Source organism: Drosophila miranda, chromosome XR, assembly GCF_003369915.1.
Source record: "Drosophila miranda strain MSH22 chromosome XR, D.miranda_PacBio2.1, whole genome shotgun sequence".
In the NCBI taxonomy this organism is placed as follows: domain Eukaryota; kingdom Metazoa; phylum Arthropoda; class Insecta; order Diptera; family Drosophilidae; genus Drosophila; species Drosophila miranda.
In genome coordinates this window covers 7,187,794-7,205,777 of record NC_046674.1, presented here as the reverse complement: position 1 = coordinate 7,205,777, position 17,984 = coordinate 7,187,794, and the positions used below count along the sequence as shown (strand labels likewise).

Here is a 17,984-nt window from a genome sequence, read left to right as displayed (position 1 = left end):
TTCCTCCTTGATATGCAAATTGAGGAAACTCGGTCAGATCTCAGGCCAGTACCAGTGCCAGCAACTCCACAAGATCATCATCGTACATCGCCCCGCGGGGGGTAGATTGCTGTCGATGCTGGCGGGTAGGGTCAGGCTCCGGTTCGGGGTCGGGGGTCGGGTGTCGGGATCGGGGCCAGGTCGGAGCTCGGATCAGGGCAGGCCTCTTGATTATTTAAGCATAAATTGTGTCTTGTATTTTACGAAATAAATGCTGTAACCACAAGAAAAGGCGTCTATGATTTGGTTTTTAGGTTTGAATTAGTTTTAGAAAATCTTTAGCAATAAATTGCTTTTTATCTCAGCTCCGTTTTTACTCTCATGAGTTTCCACGACTAAAAAACATCAAAGGTAAACAAAGACTAAATGCTGCACTGCTCCAAATTCAAAGATCATATTGTCTAAGATCGTCTATCTATTATACCTCAAGCATCAAGCGTCAAGCGTCTCCCATTCTTAGCTATCTCCAGTTCCTTTGCCTCCTCTCATTCTTCCTCGAATTTCGCCCAAGACATCGACTAAAAGTTCTCACGGAAAAAGTGAAATTACAACAACGGGATGACTTAAGCAAAAAAACAAAAAAAAAAGATGAACCTCACACAAGCCGCACCAAAAACGGGGAAAAATCTTTAAAAAAAATGTACCGAACGAAGCAGCAAAAGGGTTTAATCATTTTTTTTTTTAAATAGGACGATTAATGTAGAAAAAACGCAGACACAAAAACATGTGTGGCCAGGGGACAGGGCGATCCGGCGACCCTCGGCATTGTTCAAATTGAAAAGGAATCATCACGGACTCGGGCGATCAAATTTGCATACGCAGGACGAAGGACGAACCACCACCACCAACGACAACGACAGCGACAGCGGCAGCGTCTCCTTATCTATTTGCCTTCGGTTCTTCCAGGTATAAAATACTCCTCTCTCACACACACGCACGCACGGAATGATAAATACTTTTTTTTCCTCTAGACTTTTTTTTAGGAAGTTTTTTCACTTTTTTTTACCACTTTCAATTTTTTTTATGCAGCGTTTTATTCAAATTGCGATCCGAGACTGTCGTGTGAAGTTTCGTCTTGAGAAGATTTTGCCCCGAAACGAAGGATGCGCGCCAGAGCCTGGGAACATCCGCGATCGAAGGACAACGAAAGAGCCTGTTCAGAGACTGTTCATTTGCCTAGACATTTGATTACCTTGCCCGATTGTTGGCGTGGCAGACGGCAAGGATATGTTGTTTACTAGGTGCCATTACTAGGATGAGAATCGTTGTCTTTTATCTTAAGATACCTACAGAGATACTCTCAGAGATTTAGATTCGGTAATTTAAGAGATACAAGTATTCGACTTTCAATTGGAAGCTTTGAAGTTTCCTTTGTGACTGCTTTATTTTGGCTACAAACTGTAATTCGAAATCATTTTCCCACTGAACCACAAATCCCCTTCTTATCGGATTACGCAGTTTTCCCAGGCGGTATGCAAATGAGAGCATCTGCATTGCCTACTTAGTTGCTCATTAGAGATTCGCGCACTCATAATTGCATTCTACAATGTTTGACAACAGAGAAACGTCAACAGCTCTTCCAGCCAGAGCCAAACCCAGGCCGAAGCCCGAACCCAAGCCAAGATCAAGATGCAGATCAGTATTCTGAAGGGCTGCAGGGCTGTGACTTGCGAAAATGTGCTGTAAATTAGCATACGAGTGTGTGTGCAACATCTTGTTGCACTTGAAATTTGCATAACTAAGTCCCGGGCAGAATGCAAATGCGCAAAAATGATGATCGGGTAACTATCCTTCCCCGCGGCTCGGTTCGGGATTCGCAATTGCTAATCCGATAAGTAGGCACACTCCGGGGGGTGCAATTTCTTTCTTGTTCCTTTTTTGGCAAGGGCAGCGGTAGGGGATTGCTAATGTCTAATAAAAATGTCTTCAAAATGGTTAACCCCCGATCTTAAGTGGCAATTTGGGCGACCAATCGACACGAATCCCAGGCCATCCTTCTTTATGGGCCACACACGGACACACAAAAGAGTGGCCAGGTAGGCCCACTCACACTAACACTCGAACAGGTGATGGATTGGACGGTCATAAGAGAAAGAGAGAGCACAAAACAGGTGATGGTCATAAGAGTCGGATGGAAGAGCCAGGTAGATTGTGGATAGTTTCTCTTTAAACTTTTGGGCTCTCTTTGCCTGCCTTTTCCACACTTTCTCCAGCTGTGGCCGCGGCTCGGATCGGATCGGATCGGACGCGGGGCCTGGGCCTGGCCTTGGCGGCCTGCTTGAGCGCCAAGCTCGGCTTCTTATGGCTTACCAGCGATGAGAACCTTGAGCGCTGGTCAGATCGTTTCTGGCTTTCGCAAGGTGCAGTCGTCGCCTCTCATTCCAGTCCACAACTAAGAAGCAACGGTTGCCGTGGATCGTACGATCCTCCTTCTGTTCTAATTTTAAAACATTGTGAGTGATATACGAGTATGTGTGTGTTTTTTTGTGTGTGCTTTGATGTGGACTTTTGCGTGTGGTGCAGCAGGTGCGGTGCAGGTGGGAGTGTGTCTTGTGCCGGATTCCAAGTGCATTCCAAGATGACGGCATCTGCATATGGACTGTCTCCTGGCTGCCAGCTCACAGTTACATACATATGTACATATGTACATATGCGTATACCGTTATGGTACGTTCGGAAAGAAAGAAGCAGAGAGAGAGAGAGGCAGCCAGCAGTAGAAGTCGCTTAACTTGTTCGTGAACCGACGAGCCTTAGGCGAAGAGTGGTTCCTCTTCCTCTTTGATGTGGTCTTCTACTACTACTTCATCTCCTCCTTCATCTTCTGGTGCCTTTCTTCGTTATCTCCTGCTTCTTCTGCGGCTGGCTAGTACTTGGTATTTATGTGCCTTGTCTTTTTTTTTTGTAACTTTTATGGAAGTGCTAAAAACGAAAGAGACCAACGAAAAAATCGCTTTGCAAATTGAAAAGCAGCTCCGAATCAACTACGATAGATGGACAGGCGTGCCTACATACACACATGTGTACATACATGTGTATGTTGATGTCCGATCGTGCCTGTGCATGTGTGTTCGTGTTCGTGTGCGTGTGCCAGCGTGTGTCGTTTACAGTTAAAGTTAACCGTTCTTCCATCGGCATTTCTGTTTGTTTTTGAAAGACATTCTTTCATTCTTCTTTCGTGGGGTACGGTACGGTGTGAAATTCAAATTCAGCAACTGGAATTTCAAGTGATTCCCAAGAAGAACTAACTCTCCAGCGAGAGACAGAGAGCGACACGGAGAGAGAGAGAGGGAGATGGAGAGAGAGAGTAGGAAGGGGGAACGATCGGATCGGATCGGAATGGATCGTATCGGTGTTAACGCCGTCGCGCCTTATGCATCTGACCCAGTTATCGGTTTTGGTGCCGGACTTGGTATTCATGATGGCGTAGGCGTGGTGACTGACAGAATGGGGCAAGAATGAGGGAAGCACAAAACGGGGAGCTGCCAAAGCGACAGGGAGAGAGAGAGAGAGAGAGAGAGAGTCTTGACCCAAAATACGTGTGTGACTTTGACGCCTTGTGGGGAGCGGCTAGAATTGGTTTTTGGCTAACCGAAAGACCAAGATCCAAGTCAGTCACTTTCTAGAAAGAATGAGGATTATGGCCCCGGAGTCGTAATTAATATTTTGTTGCCCTACCTCCCGGAAATTTCCGGTTTTCCCTAGAAAGCTTCGAGAAGACCCGACCCGACCCGCACGTGATGTGGGGAAGTGTGTGAGTCCGGTGTACAATTTCATTGTCCAACAGTTGGCATCTTGCGGCGCTGCACTTTCGCTAAAAAGATCTCTATCTGAAGAGTAGGTTTTATTTCATTTCGTTGCCACTAAGTACTTTCTATTTCATTCACTAAACGGTTCCGTTTTGGAAGAATGCCACTGCTTTTACCATTGTCGTCTCTTTTTTGGTAGATAAATACTTTTGGTATAATTACATATTTGCATGGAAATCGTCTGTCTACAGATCGCGGGGGGAGGGGGAGGAGGAGGCGTGTAACCAGTTTGGTTTGACGATTCTTTCTCTGTTTCCATTTCCATTTCTGGTTCTTGGGCAACAACCCAAATACATATCATTCCCATTAAGCCGGAATTGTGTCTGTGTCTGCTGTGGAGCACTGATCCGTTAGGAACTCTTGGCATTCCCATTCCGGAATGGGTGTAGAATGGGGATTGAGCTCTTCTTGGATACGTATGCGTATACGTAATATACAAAAAGGGGGCCACCTGCCGCCAGAGAGTGGAGTGGGAACCGAACCGTGTCCGCTCCTAACTCCACTCCACGACACAAACGAATGTGTTAAAACGAGTTTAACTTCTTATCACACTCTGCCACGATTCAGAGATCATCATAATGATGATTATGATGATGATCTTGAGGTGGCAATGCTCTCGCATCTGCCCCAAGCTGCTGCTGCATTACGTCACATGTGGGCCCCACGGGCTCTTGGGTTACATGGCAGCCAGCAGACAGCACACATCAGATGACTCAGTGGCCTCGACTTTCACTTGAACCAAACGCTAATTACTCCACTCTTTTCCCTCCGATTCTCAAAGATTCTCTCAGATTTTATGCTAAAGCAATGAGCACGTGCTGACCATGGCGAATCTTCGAGAAATGAAAGGCTTTCCAAGTCAATTGACCAGCAGCTTCCTCGCCCTGAGTCTCCTCAGCCTGTTGGTGGTGAGTCCATTGCCGGCCCAGGCCCAGGACGAGTCCCTGGCTGGGAGTTTTCTATCAGGTAAGAGAGAGAGAGAGAACGAGAGCTCCTTATTCCGAAGCAGCAATAAGCACCATGATCTCTTCCTTCAGGCCTGCTCGACACCATCACCAGCACAGCGGATGCCAAGGACTGTCCCGGAGTCTGTGTCCACACGCTGGCCACTCTCATCTGCTACGAGGTGCTCGACAATGTGCCCTGTCCGTCGCCCAGCATGAAGTGCTGCATCGAGAATGCACCAGGTGAGGATCGCAGCAGATTTGAGCCCGGAAAAGTATTCATCCTTTTGTTTTGAAGGTAAAAATGCCACAGCTTTGAGAGGCACCACAACGCCCAAGACAACGACCACAGCTAGCACCACAACGACGCAAAGGACAACCACGACAGTGGCCACCACTAGCACGACCAGGCGCAGCACCACTGCAGCGACAACCACCACACCGAAGCCCAAACCCAAGCCGCAGGCCAAGCGTCCGGCCAGCAGCACGACCAAAGCCACGGCGGCCACCACAAAGAAGCCCAGCACCACCAAGAAGGCGCCCACGGCGAAGCCCAAGGACAAGGACGAGGCCACCAAGGCCTCGGATGATGTGAACAGTACGATCAGTCGAAGACCAGGCAGCCCAGAAATCATTTCTAGCCCGTTTCTTTGATCTTTTTCAGAGGACTGCACGGGCGTCTGTGTGGCGGATCGGATAGCGGAGTACTGCGAGGCGTACCTGACCAGCGATGGACTGTGCAAAGAGGGCACCAAGTGCTGCGTCTCCCTGGACGAGTACTCCAATGGGAAGCTGCCCAAAGACATCTACATTCCAGCCAGTAGGTTGACGATCAGCGCACCATTGAACCTCCCCCATTAACCAGAGTGTTTTCCATCCTCTGCAGAGCACATGAGCAACCTCAAGCCGAATCAGACGATATCCGAGAAGTCGGTGCCCACAAGGGCAAGCAGCTCCACCAGCACATCCACCAGCAGCACCACCACCACCACGAAGGCAACCACCACCACCAGCACCACCCCAGAGCCAGCAAGGACCAGCGGGAACAGCTCGCCAAAGCCCAGCAAGCATAAGAAGCATCCGACCAGGACCACCACCGAAGCAGCCGCCGAAGAAGAGGACGACGAGGAGGCCGACGATGAGGAGGAGGAAGAGGAGGCTCCGCTGAGCAACAAGCTGAAGTCCGGGCAGGCTAACGACCAGGGGCAGGAGCTCAAGGAGTGCGAGGGCGAGTGTATGAACGGGATCTTTGCCATCTTCTGCGACGACATCGACTCGGAGGCCTTCTGTCCGGGCGAGGGTAGCTGCTGTGTCACTGGCACCGGCGCCTCCGAAGCGCCCACCTCCAAGCCGCCGCCACCCACAAAGCCGGCCATCAAGCATGCCCCCAAGCCCGCACCAAAGCCTGCTCGTCCTGCCGCGCCACCACCAGCGTCTTCGAACCCCCTTGGAGGAGGAGGTGGCGGCGGCGGCGGCGGGGATCTTCTCTCGCAGATCATCTCCTTTGCAGAGAGCACACTGAACGCCCCCTCATCGGCGCCACCACCGCCGCCCCAGGCACCGCCACAGGTGCCACGCTGCCCGGGCTTCTGTCTGCTGAACATCATGGCCGCCTTCTGCGAGCGTCCCTCCGTGCTGGTCTCCACGGCCACGACCTGTGCCAAGGGCTCTGTCTGCTGCGACAACTCTCGCGCCGGTGCGCCCAAGCCGAAGCTGCCGCCCGCGACGCCCTCGCCCACCCAGCCGCCCACAGCACCGCCCTATGTGCTGCACAACACGCCCAGTCCGGATCCCCGGGAGGAGTGTCCCGGCTCCTGCATCGTCAGTCTGCTCAGCTTCACGTGCTTCAGTGAGTAAATTGTCACCCCTTTCGTGGGACTCCAATGATAGACCGTAATCTCCAACAGAAAACGCCGAGATGACCGACCTGTTCAGGTGCAAGCGCTCCGGCCAGATCTGCTGTGCCCCCAAGAGCAAGATCCTCGAGCGACAGCAGTTCCAGACGCGCAACGACACCGCCTACTATCCTGTGCCGCCGCCGCCGATGGGTCCGCCGCAGGCCTATCCGCCGCAGCCGGCTGCCATGCCCCCCTACTCCTACATGTCCAACCAGCAGTCGCAGGGTCTGCCGCCGCAAATGCCGCCGCACCATCCGAATCCCTACCAGCAGCACCAGCCAGGACCGCCTCCGCCGGCGCCGCAGAGCTATGCGGACTATTACGGACAGTCCGGTCCCGGACTGCAGCCCGCACTGCCGCCACAGCCCCAGCCCCCGATTACCACGCCTCCGACCACGACGACCACCACAACGACTCCGCGGCCGCATGTCTACTCCAAGTACGTGTGCGGCGTCAAGGGAACACTCCGCACCGGACGCGCCGGCAGGTCTCCTGCCCTTTCGCTGGTGTCCTACGCCCGGGCCAAGTACGGTGTGCAACGCTCCGCCCGCCAAATGACCTCCGTCTCGGCATACGGCAGCAGCTTCAACAAGTCCAACGAGCGCCTGGTCCTCGGATCTGCCATCGTGCCCATCCAGATCCACAACGACAAGCTCGGGGACCTCGTGGAGACCGGTGCCAGTCTGCAGAGCAACCAGCTGCGCTCCTACCACAGCCAGTCGGAGTCGGACCAGCCGGAGATCGTGTATCCGGACTACTACCAGCAGCGATCGCTGCACGGCTCGCTGCAGGCGGCCAACTACAGCGGCAAGAGAAGGGCCCGCGTGGTGGGCGGGGAGGATGGGGAGAACGGCGAGTGGTGCTGGCAGGTGGCTTTGATCAATTCCCTGAATCAATATCTCTGTGGAGCGGCCCTCATCGGCACCCAGTGGGTGCTGACGGCGGCCCATTGCGTCACCAAGTGAGTGATTGGATCCCCAACCACCACTGGACCCCTCTAACCCACTTTTATCCACTTTGATCCACAGTATTGTTCGTTCCGGAGATGCCATCTATGTTCGGGTGGGCGACTATGATTTGACGCGCAAGTACGGCAGTCCGGGGGCCCAGACACTACGCGTGGCCACCACCTACATCCACCACAACCACAACAGCCAGACCCTGGACAACGACATTGCCCTGCTGAAGCTGCACGGCCAGGCGGAACTCCGGGATGGCGTCTGTCTGGTGTGCCTCCCTGCGCGTGGCGTTAGCCATGCGGCGGGCAAGCGATGCACGGTCACCGGCTACGGCTACATGGGTGAAGGTGGGTCTTGGATCGCCATCGCACAATCCTGGCACTCTCTAACTTTCTTTGATTTCCAGCTGGTCCCATACCCCTGAGGGTACGCGAGGCGGAGATCCCCATTGTGAGCGACACGGAGTGCATCCGGAAGGTGAATGCCGTGACGGAGAAGATCTTCATACTGCCCGCCTCCAGTTTCTGTGCTGGCGGCGAGGAGGGACACGACGCCTGCCAGGGCGATGGTGGCGGTCCGCTGGTGTGCCAGGACGATGGCTTCTACGAGCTGGCCGGCCTGGTGTCCTGGGGCTTTGGCTGCGGCCGCCAGGATGTGCCCGGCGTCTACGTGAAGACGTCCTCGTTCATCGGCTGGATCAATCAGATCATCAGCGTGAATAACTTATAGTGAGGAACCCTGCTCCCTGCTCGGGGAACCCTGCTCTTGTAGCGGTGTCCGCGGAACGGAACGGCCTACGATAGCCCGGGGTTCCTGCTCTTCGACTGTTAACCCTAAATCCCCAAATCCTAGTGTAATCTATTCATACCTAAATCTAACGGATCCTTTCGGTTCGGTTCGGTTCCGTTCGGCTCGGCTCGGCCCGGATCGTATTGAATCCAATAATAATAATAGCTATTACGATTATCGATAGAGAGTAAACGGCAATCTTTAAAAGTATTCCCCTATTTAATAAAAAAAAACCCCCTATTGTAAACTGTTTTTGTATATACCAAATATATAAACACAAAAAATCCTTGCAATTTTTCATTCCTTTACTTTTTTCCAGGGAAAACAAAATTCAACCGAAAAGGTTTCCTTTTTTGTTGCTCACAAATTTATGCATTTCATGTCTTGTGTTTTATTTTTTAATAATTTAAAACCGTAAAGTGGGCTTTTCACAGTTATACAAGCAATACAGAATAGAGCGAGAGAAAACATTTCAGTAGAATGCGAAAACCAGAATGGGTTTACAGCGGGGGGAAGCTTCCGAAAGGGAGCATAGGCAACAAAAATATAGAATCTGTTTGCAATATATGTATGTATATGTTTAAACTTCAAAATCATTTTTTAAGAAATGATAGGTATAATTTTTTTGTATTATTCACACATTATGCTCTTAAAAAAACAAGTCGCACTGTTCCGGTCTAAAATTAAGACCATAGAAAAAAAGACAAAACGAAAATGGAATACACATATCACCATATGTTAGGAGCAAAAATAAGAACATGCTTAAAAATAATGCAAATGGAAGAAGAAATTAAATATTTCATGATCTTGAAAGATCACTTGAAGTGGATCCAATAATAACAGTAGCTATTGCGATTATCGATAGAGAAAAAACGGAAATATTTAAGTTTAAATTGAAATCTATTGTAAGTGGTTTTTGTATATAAAAAATATATGAACTCAAAAAAACCTTGGCGTTTTCTATTTGTTCTTTCTTTTTCCTGGGAACCGAAAAGGTTTCCATACTACGCTTTTTTTTGTTCACAAATTTATGCATGTCTTGCATTTTATTCAATTTAAATATTCCAAAATTTTAACGGAAAATATCAGCAAAAAAAAAAAGGATCATCGGACACGAAATGAAGGATCTTCGGGAAACACTCAAAGGTGATATCTATTCCCAGAGGCGGAGCACAAAAAACTCACTCAAACTTGGATTTCTACTCAACTCTCTCTCCTTCGCTCTCGCTCTCTCCCTCCCTCGATCTCTCTTTCTCTTTCTCGCTCGCTCTCGCTCTCTTCTGTGTGTGTACGGCCTCTGGAAATAAAAACTTACCCTCGAAAGAAAACTGGAAGCGCCAATACCCTTGCACTCCTCACCGCCCGACTGCCGCTCTCCTTCCACTGCTTTGTTTTTATCCCTGTTTTAACCCTTTCTCGTCTGCTACGTGATTTTATGCAGTGTCCTCGTTCCGCACTCCTCCCTGGAAGAAAACGAAAGCAGGGTCCGAGTGGTGCTGCTGCTTCGGAAAAAGGGTTCCCGAGCCGTCCACGCGGCAACACGACAACAGAACTTCATCTGGCCTCGAGCTGAGTGGATCGCATAGATCGAAAGAAGAGAAACCTTGCGAAGCGCGCTCTCGTGTGAAACGATACTGTTGCTCCTGCTCGATCCTAAGCGATCCTCGAAAGAAATTAGTGTAGTCAAGATTGTAGATTGTAGTTGAATCCCGATCCCGATAGTGCATCCGTTTTTGTGTTCGTCGTTTGCTTTTGCATGCATTTTATTTTGGTTGTTTTTTTTTGTGCCTGGTTCCTGTCCACTTCCGTTGTGCCAAGTATCGAAAAGGATATCCATCACGATCATCGACACCCAGCAATGGAGGCCAATGCCAATTCGCCCTCCACGCCGACCACAACTTCGTCTACGGTAGTGGTGTCCACCCCCTCGCCTGCTGCCAGTACGAGCAGCAAGAGTCAGCACAGTCACAGCCACAGTCAGCCAGCATCCAGCGCGAGTCTAAGTCTGGCTCCAGCCTCCACCTCCACCTCCGCCTCTGCCACACCCACCACCCACGTCACGCAGTCGCAGCTGCTGACCACCAGCCTGGAGGCCGCCAAGCAGGAGGATCTCTACAACCTGTCACTGGCCAGCGGTCTGTCCGAGGGTCAGCGCTCCCTCTCCGGCGCCCCGTCGGCATCCTCCAGCCCCATTCTGAGTCCGCAGGGCAAGATCTTCGGGAGGAATGCGAATGGAACAAGTAAGTGGAATGGAAGAGATTCCCCAATAATTATATAGATTGCGTTTGATAATTTTAAGTTCTTGATTAGACAGGGGGGATATCCGAAATTTGGGATACTCGTATCTTGTAGACAAATCTAGATTATCTTAAAGGGTTTGTTGGGAATACAGATACACCTTTAGAGGAAGCTGATTTTTTTTTACTAAATTACTAAAGGATATGTGGGAGTGCTGGCCAAATTAAAGATTTCCGTGCTTATAAGCCAGTCGTTGACCCCTTTTCATGACTAATACAATACGTTTAGTTACTTCCTAAATGCTTTCAACTAAAATCATCCACCATTTTCATTCAAGCCATTTCGACGCCCCTTTTGCTAAATGATGAATACAAAATATAAATTCAGTTTTGAAAAAATTTCACTTATGCGATTTGCAGATGTCCTTGGTCCTTGTTATTTCTGATTTTTTCATAGTTTTTTCTCAATGAAAATCACTAATTTTAGCTTGCCGAAGATTAAGGTTCAGCTCTACCAATTTAAGAATTTAAGAAGAACCTCATCAGAACTATTCTGCCTTGCAGATGTCCTTTTCCTTATGTATGGTGATGTCCTTATCTATGGATTCTATAGTATTTTCCTTTGGGAATCCATCACTAAACTTCCCTGAAGGCACATGCTGAAATTTTCGCGCTCTTTTTCGAGCTTCGCCTCGCATTCCATTGTTCGGTGTTGCGTTCTGTTATGTAACGGAAACTGAGGAGAACCCCAGAAGAAGCTTGTCCCTTGCCCTAACGGACCTTGGGCCTGCTTAACAATAGAGGCCGCAGCAAAAGACAAAAAAAGTTACCTCTGCGCTCAGCCATTATTTATTTCCGAGGCAATTGTAGAAAGAATCGCGGATTGAGTTCCGGTTTCCACTTCCTTGGTGCTGCTGCCTAGCGCTCGGGGTGTCTGCTTAGCATATGTGTCTGCTCAAAGTTCTTTCTTTCTTTTCTGATCTGCTCCCAGGTAGCAATGGCAGTCGTCATCCAATGAGATCGACTCAGAGCCAGGTAATGCAGCTTGCCAGTGGCAGCCGTTAGATCAACTTCATGATGATAGGCCCTGCCTTAGGGGTGACACACAATAGTTGTATAGAAAAAGTACAAGAAAAAAAACCTAAGAAAAAACTCACCCCAAACATTGCGGGTAGCAAAGATCTCTCTCAGACTCCGACTCAGACGCAGACGCAGACTGCGAACCCCACCCCTATTCCGATCCCCAGATTCAGCCAACGAGACGCGTTCTCTTCTCGCTGGAAAATGCTGATTGCAGAATACGTTTCCCGCCTCTGGCTCTGTCAAAGATGTCGCCAGGTTATGGTTATGGTTCGCTTTGGTTTGGTTTGGTTTGGCCTGGGGTCTGGGGTCTGGCTTTGGGTCCTCCGTCGGCTGGCTGGCCATCATCGGGCCATTGGCACGTACTCGTACCAGCCAAGTTATTGCCACCAATGGAATTTTGATCGACAAGAATTTGGTCGTTTAAAAAGTTGGCTTTTAATTTATCGTTGTATATGAGAAATAGTTTCGGTTACTTGCCCATTGCCAATGCCATCTGAGGAGGGAGGCGGCCCCAGGCACAGGCACAGGTCCCAGGTCCCCAGGTCCAGCTCCAGGTCCAACTCCAGCACCAGCTTGAAGTCAAAGTCTGCGGCTGGCTGTTGCTTTTCTGTTTGTCCCGGCGTCTACTTTTTGCCCATAATCGAAGGCGATCGCACGATTGACTGCTCCACGCACATACAAACACAAACACAAACAAACACACAGTCAGACCAGACGCATATTCTGTCTGGCCCATGGTCCCTGGTTCCTGGTCTGGTCCCTATTCCTGGTGCTGGTGCCCACTCCTTCTGGGCAGCTGCTTGGTATGTGGCGTCGAATGTCATTATTGCTTCCAAGTGCCAACTAAAAAGTTACTGCAGTTAATTTTTTGTCCATTTTTACCATTTGCCGTTCGCATAAAAACAACATATTTAGCAAATGACAAAAGCAACAGCAACAACAGTGAAGAGCAGAGCACAAGCAGAAACAGAAGCAGAAGGAAACAACAACAACAAAAAACAGAACCGAACCCGCAAATTAAATAAATAAAAAATCAGCAACAATCTGAAGTAGAAGCAGAAAGAGAAAAAGAAGAGGAGCAGAGCAGAGCAGAGCTCTCTCTGCAGCAGGCAGCGCGCATTGCGCAGGAGCAGCGCTGCCGATTATTCGAGTCTCTCTCCTTCCCTGACTCCCTGCCAGAAGATCTGGCTGTTATTCCTTCCTCCCCGCAGCACACTGGCCTCCACCGTTGCCAGTGACATTATTTGTGTATTGAAATCACGTCTCATTTATTTATTGCTGCAAATGTATATATGTCCCTCTTCTTTCCTCACACGACTAGCCAGACAGACTCCCGACTCCCGACTCCCGACTTACGCAAGCCTGTGTTAAATACCCACACTGGAAAGGGTCGGGAGGGGGGCTGCAAAGACTAGAAGTGTGGCCTGCTCTGTCCATTAACCCTTGAGCGGAAACTCTAGATGTTCAATAGCCGATTTGTTTAAATATGAGAGCTGCAAGTTAATGATTTTTAATGATATGAGAGCAATGGCACATGTAGCACTTTCACTTTCAACTATTCGAAGGCATTTTTGACAGTCCAGTTAACCTTGGTTATCCATTAGACTAATTATTGATCAACTTTCAAGCACTAATTGCGTGTTCAGTTTCGAGAGCCGTTCAGCTTCCGACCGATGCAATCAGCGCTGAAAATAAAGTTTCATTCTTCTTGTTCTCCTGCTAAACACCCATAACTTGTAACAGCCCCATGGACCCTTTGATGGGTTAATGACAAGAAGAACTGGCTGCAAGTGAGAAGAGCAAAGCGCATCGCATGTTGGTGGATGCGCTTGTACCTTGGTGCTGCTGACTGCTGACGCCTCTGCTCCCAGAGAGTCCGCAGAGTCGCAAAAAACAGTAAAAGACGAAGCAGAAGAATCAGCCAGCAATCGATGTACGAGGCTTTTTCTGCTCTGTTATAATTTAGTTGGCCCGCAGCTCGTTTTTCTATTAATTAAAGATGTTGCTGCTGCTTCTGGCTACTGGCCGCTGGCTTCTGCCTGGATGGCAGTGGCGACTGTCGCCGACTGAAATATTCTCACATAATTATTTACGATTTGACATAATCATCATCTACAGCGACAGTGTCGTCAGTCTCGTCCATTTTGGACTGTGGTGCCATAACAGTAACTGCTGCCTCAGCGATCCGGGAATCTTGAAATCATTAGGATGCGAGGGCAATAAATCGCTCAAGAACCCAAGAAAACTTCCATTTTCTGTACATTTCACACGGAATTCAAGGAATTAATTTACCCCCTTCCCCTGGGCGCGCATCTCTTCTTTCTCTTTATTTATTATATTATTTTTTTTGCTAAAAATCGAAAGTGATAAAACCGAAAAAGTTAAATGAGGAGAGATTAAAATGATCCTGGCAATCCTCGGCGAGGTCTGCGGGCATGCGTGACGCATTTCTAACGAGTTTGCCGACTCGCACCACATCGCATCGCATCGGATCGGGTCGGATCAGATCCTTTGGGACTAAAGGGTTGAATCAGCATATCTCACTTTCCCTCTCTCTCTTTCTGTTATGCAGATGAGACGAGCTCACGTTCCCCTTCCCTCGGCTCTTGCCTCATCCTTTTTCTGTGCTTTTTTTTTTCGTTCGTTCGTTCTCGCTTGTCCTCTTGCCTTGCCTAAAAAGGGTTAGGTTAGGGTCCAGACGTCCGTCGAGTTTTTTTTTTAAGGGAAAAAAGCGATTTAATTAAAATTTTTTTCTTATAGGCTCGGAACATTGTGAGAACGGCCCCGGCCAGAACTTAATAAATATCATTTTTTTTTTTGCCTCCTGTTTTTATGTTTTTTGGTTGAAAACTGTTTTCAAGCCTTTCCCTTTCTGCTCTTCCTTGTGCGTCTTTGCAGTGATCACCACATCCCGGCCGGGCAACGAGGCGGAGGTGCAGCTGTACCGAGTGCTCCAGCGGGCCAGTCTTCTCGCCTACTACGACACGCTCCTCGAGATGGGCGGTGACGATGTGCAGCAGCTGTACGACGCCGGCGAGGAGGAGTTTCTCGAGATTATGGCTTTGGTGGGCATGGCATCCAAGCCCCTGCACGTGCGGCGTCTGCAAAAGGCCCTGCATGAGTGGGCCAACAATCCCGGCCTGTTCCAGGGCGTCCTCATGCCGCAGCTGGGTAAGAGTGATCCTCCCAGCCAGCTCCTGGTATCCTTGACTAAACGGGTGATGATGCTTCCAGGTCTGTGTGAGACACCGCCCAAGCCAGCGCTGGTCTTCAATCCGGACACCACGCCTGCCCTGCCCCGCCAAAAATTTCCCTCCTTCAATGCGACAGGTTCCTTCCAGGCCTCGCCGGCCCCGGTTCCGGCCCCTGGTCCGGTTGTGTCCGCGACCGCGACGGCGCCGGCGGTCACGACTGTCCCCCACCTAATATCCCAAATTAGTTGCACCTCGGTGCCCGTCCTGCCCTCCATTGTCCTGCCCTCCACAACACCCCTGACTAGCAATCCCAATCCCCAGACACATTCCAATGCCAATCCCAGCAGCATGCCAGGATCAGCGGCCTGTGTCTCGGTTAGCACAGCCCACCAGGTCTCCTCCAGCTCGCCCCAGCTGACGCCGGTCCTCACCGAGATGCAGATCCAGCGCATCACCATGTGCGCGGAGAAGATCGGCCGCCAGCTGCCGCAGCGGGAGCCACGCGCCCAGACCACCCGGAAGCGCACCACCCGCGAACTGGAGCAGGTGATAGCCATGAGCGAGCACGATCCGCGTCGCATGGACGAGATCCGTAAGTACTCGGCCATCTACGGCCGCTTCGACTGCAAGCGCCGCCCGGAGAAGCCCCTCACGCTCCATGAGGTGTGCGTCAACGAGGCGGCCGCCCAGCTCTGTCGCAATCCCCAGACCATCTGGTTGCTTACCCGCCGCGACGAGCTCTTCCCGCTGGCGCGGCAGATAGTCAAGGATGCAGGATTCGGCCACTCGGCGAGCATAGCCCGCTACGGGGGACTGCTCACCCAGCTGCCGGGTGCCCATGGTGCGGGTGGAGCGCGGGGCTCTGGCTCTGGCTCGGGCTCGGGCTGTGTGCCCAGCGATGTTGACTGCGAGTCGAGCGATGCGTCGATGCCGCCCAAGCGGCAGCGTCTCTCCTCCACGGAGGCGGCACAGCTGCCCATGGATCTCAACAGGGTAAGGAAGATTGAATCCGTAGAGCCGTAAGTCGTCGCCTGGTGCAGTGCTTCAGCTTCAGCCAACAGCTTTCGGGGAGCTTCCAGCTTGAGGGCGGGGGGATAACCAAAACTTTGCTTTGCAGCTTTCGCGATCCGCAGAACACAAATACTAACACTAACATATAATCCAGAGGTTCTTTTAAGAATATCTGGGATAGCTTTGGGATCGGTTTTCAGCCATACCATATCACTCCCTTCTTATGGGGGAACCCTCTTTGTAAATAGAACTTTCAATCGGTAGAAATCCGTACTATCTTAGTATTATTATAAAGTAATCAGTATTATCTTAGATTGTTGCGTTTTTTGACTATAGATACTTCTGGTATTTTGTTTGTAACTTTGATCTTTGATCTTCACTTAACACCCACTTTTCGCCTTGCCACTAACCCCTTACGCTTAGTTACTATAGTCAAGCATCGATTATATATAGCCAAAAGTTATTTAGTCGGTAGTCCTTTGCAATATATTGATTGTTGTACCTCCTTCTCTGTTGAGTCAATAAATAAATGAGTCCTACGAAATATCCAATTGTCTATTCTTCCTTTTGCCATACAAACTCCACAAGAACTCTCTTCTTGCCACGCTTAGCTTCAAGCTTCAATTCGTAGTACGATTTTTGTAGCCCCTGCAGAGACTTTAATCCTTGATCTCATTGATAACCCATACATAAAAGGAAGCTGTGGAGGACTCGCGCTACAATCTCTTTGCCATGTACCAGAAGTTCGCCAAGCCGCCATTCGACCTTACGGAGATCGCCAAGTTCTCGTGAGTATGAGAGAGAAATCCTTTTTTTTAAATTTAACTAAAATACGTCCTGATCGTTCCTATCCAGGCTGGGCAAGACGGCCGACTTTGAGGACAACGACTCGCGGTTCTCCTTCAGCAACTCCTCCAGCTCCCCGCCAATGCCAGTGAGTATGTGTTGGAGCGCTATGCGTGCAGTCCGCCCCGGAGGGAGACCCCGAGTAAAGAACGATTTTTCTCTCCCATCTTCCCCCACACAGACGGCCTGCAATGGTCTGGAAGGTGAGCGGTCGCCCCTCTCCCGCCAGATGGATGCCTCGTCCACGCCCTGCGAATCTGTGGACTTAAGTGGCACCGTCTCCGCGCCCTCAACTCTGAGCGGCGTCCAGGTCATCTCCGCTGCGGGGGACAACATCATAGCCGTGGCCAATCCCGCCCTCGCCCTCAGTCCCACACTGAACGAAGTTCTGGCCCTGAAAAGGAATGCCGCCGCCGCTGCCGCCTCCCCGGAAGCCTAGCTGAAGAAAAAGAGATCCGATCCTCCGATCCTCTGTTGTAGTGCCAGATTTAGATGTATAAATCGTTATAATTCAAGTGCAATTCCATTAGTTTAGATTCGTCCAAGAGGAACATTTTTTTTAGTATGTCGCTTAAGTGAATGATTAGTTTGTAATCTCTGTGATCTATACTAAAATATACTTGCTGTAATAAATGCATCATTTAGTTATATAGAAGAAAATAAAACTCTAGTAAAGTTCAACCAGAATAAGAAAAATCTTTCATTTCTTTCGAATCAAAGTGAACCCCGCTAGCATCACGGATAATGGTTACAGCCATCCCCATTAACTAGCAACATTGTTGCCTCGCTATACAGGTTTATAAGGGTTTTTATTATATCACTCGATACAGCACTGATAGCACATTGCACGACGACGACGGGGCAGCGCAGCCAGCAGCGTAGCAGCAGAGTTTTCCGATCATGGATTGGCTTATAATGGCCTTCGGCCTATCACTGCAAATTGAGAGATCATCGCTATCATTGATCACTATTGCAGATCACAATTGATATTGACGGATCGTGTTTACATTTGCGATTGTGGGCAAACCCTTTGTGCAGCTCTTGACACCGCAAAAGGCAAACCCTTGCAAACCCTTGCGAAAATCTTGTCTGTTGTCTGGGAATCGGGTAATGATGATATTAACACCCTTGTGGCATGTGAGGTGGGGTTTCGGGAAGCGGTTTAGGTATGCAAATTT

At 49.8% G+C, this 17,984-nt stretch overlaps 3 protein-coding genes across 4 annotated transcripts; 2 read left to right on the top strand and 1 right to left on the bottom strand.

Annotated features, from left to right (window-relative positions):
- The first annotated feature begins 2,321 nt into the window (after positions 1–2,321).
- LOC108153275 (protein masquerade) lies at positions 2,322–8,724 on the top strand. Its single transcript, XM_017283144.2, has 9 exons — positions 2,322–2,492; positions 4,627–4,811; positions 4,883–5,032; positions 5,088–5,387; positions 5,454–5,609; positions 5,676–6,638; positions 6,697–7,648; positions 7,716–7,993; positions 8,053–8,724. Exons 2-9 carry the CDS (start codon positions 4,670–4,672, stop codon positions 8,373–8,375), a joined length of 3,264 nt encoding a protein of 1,087 aa, XP_017138633.1. The 5' UTR covers positions 2,322–2,492; positions 4,627–4,669; the 3' UTR covers positions 8,376–8,724.
- Positions 8,725–9,998: 1,274 nt separating this feature from the next.
- On the top strand, positions 9,999–17,488 carry LOC108153610 (NGFI-A-binding protein homolog). Of its 2 annotated transcripts, none has more exons than XM_017283708.2 (6): positions 9,999–10,675; positions 14,654–14,926; positions 14,990–15,942; positions 16,657–16,748; positions 16,816–16,894; positions 16,988–17,488. In XM_017283708.2, exons 1-6 carry the CDS (start codon positions 10,192–10,194, stop codon positions 17,243–17,245), a joined length of 2,139 nt encoding a protein of 712 aa, XP_017139197.1. In that variant the 5' UTR covers positions 9,999–10,191; the 3' UTR covers positions 17,246–17,488. The 2 variants fall into 2 exon arrangements, with proteins under 2 accessions (XP_017139197.1, XP_017139198.1); XM_017283709.2 differs by having other exon boundaries at positions 16,816–16,898; positions 16,988–17,111.
- LOC117186669 lies at positions 11,453–12,679 on the bottom strand. Its single transcript, XM_033387708.1, has 2 exons — positions 11,830–12,679; positions 11,453–11,763 (listed from the first exon to the last, which is right to left on the bottom strand). Exons 1-2 carry the CDS (start codon positions 12,098–12,100, stop codon positions 11,591–11,593), a joined length of 444 nt encoding a protein of 147 aa, XP_033243599.1. The 5' UTR covers positions 12,101–12,679; the 3' UTR covers positions 11,453–11,590.
- Positions 17,489–17,984: the final 496 nt, after the last annotated feature.

What these genes read in the sequence shown, in the direction of transcription:
- LOC108153275 (XM_017283144.2), top strand. Translation starts at nt 4,670, where the DNA reads ATGGCGAATCTTCGAGAAATGAAAGGCTTTCCAAGTCAATTGACCAGC. An exon ending in GGCCTCGGATGATGTGAACA is followed by an intron (nt 5,388 to 5,453) that starts GTACGATCAGTC and finishes GATCTTTTTCAG; the next exon opens with AGGACTGCACGGGCGTCTGT. An exon ending in GCTCAGCTTCACGTGCTTCA is followed by an intron (nt 6,639 to 6,696) that starts GTGAGTAAATTG and finishes AATCTCCAACAG; the next exon opens with AAAACGCCGAGATGACCGAC.
- LOC108153610 (XM_017283708.2), top strand. Translation starts at nt 10,192, where the DNA reads ATGCATTTTATTTTGGTTGTTTTTTTTTGTGCCTGGTTCCTGTCCACT. An exon ending in ACGGAGATCGCCAAGTTCTC is followed by an intron (nt 16,749 to 16,815) that starts GTGAGTATGAGA and finishes GTTCCTATCCAG; the next exon opens with GCTGGGCAAGACGGCCGACT. An exon ending in CCAGCTCCCCGCCAATGCCA is followed by an intron (nt 16,895 to 16,987) that starts GTGAGTATGTGT and finishes TCCCCCACACAG; the next exon opens with ACGGCCTGCAATGGTCTGGA.
- LOC117186669 (XM_033387708.1), bottom strand. Translation starts at nt 12,100, where the DNA reads ATGATGGCCAGCCAGCCGACGGAGGACCCAAAGCCAGACCCCAGACCC. An exon ending in TGCTACCCGCAATGTTTGGG is followed by an intron (nt 11,764 to 11,829) that starts GTGAGTTTTTTC and finishes GTCACCCCTAAG; the next exon opens with GCAGGGCCTATCATCATGAA.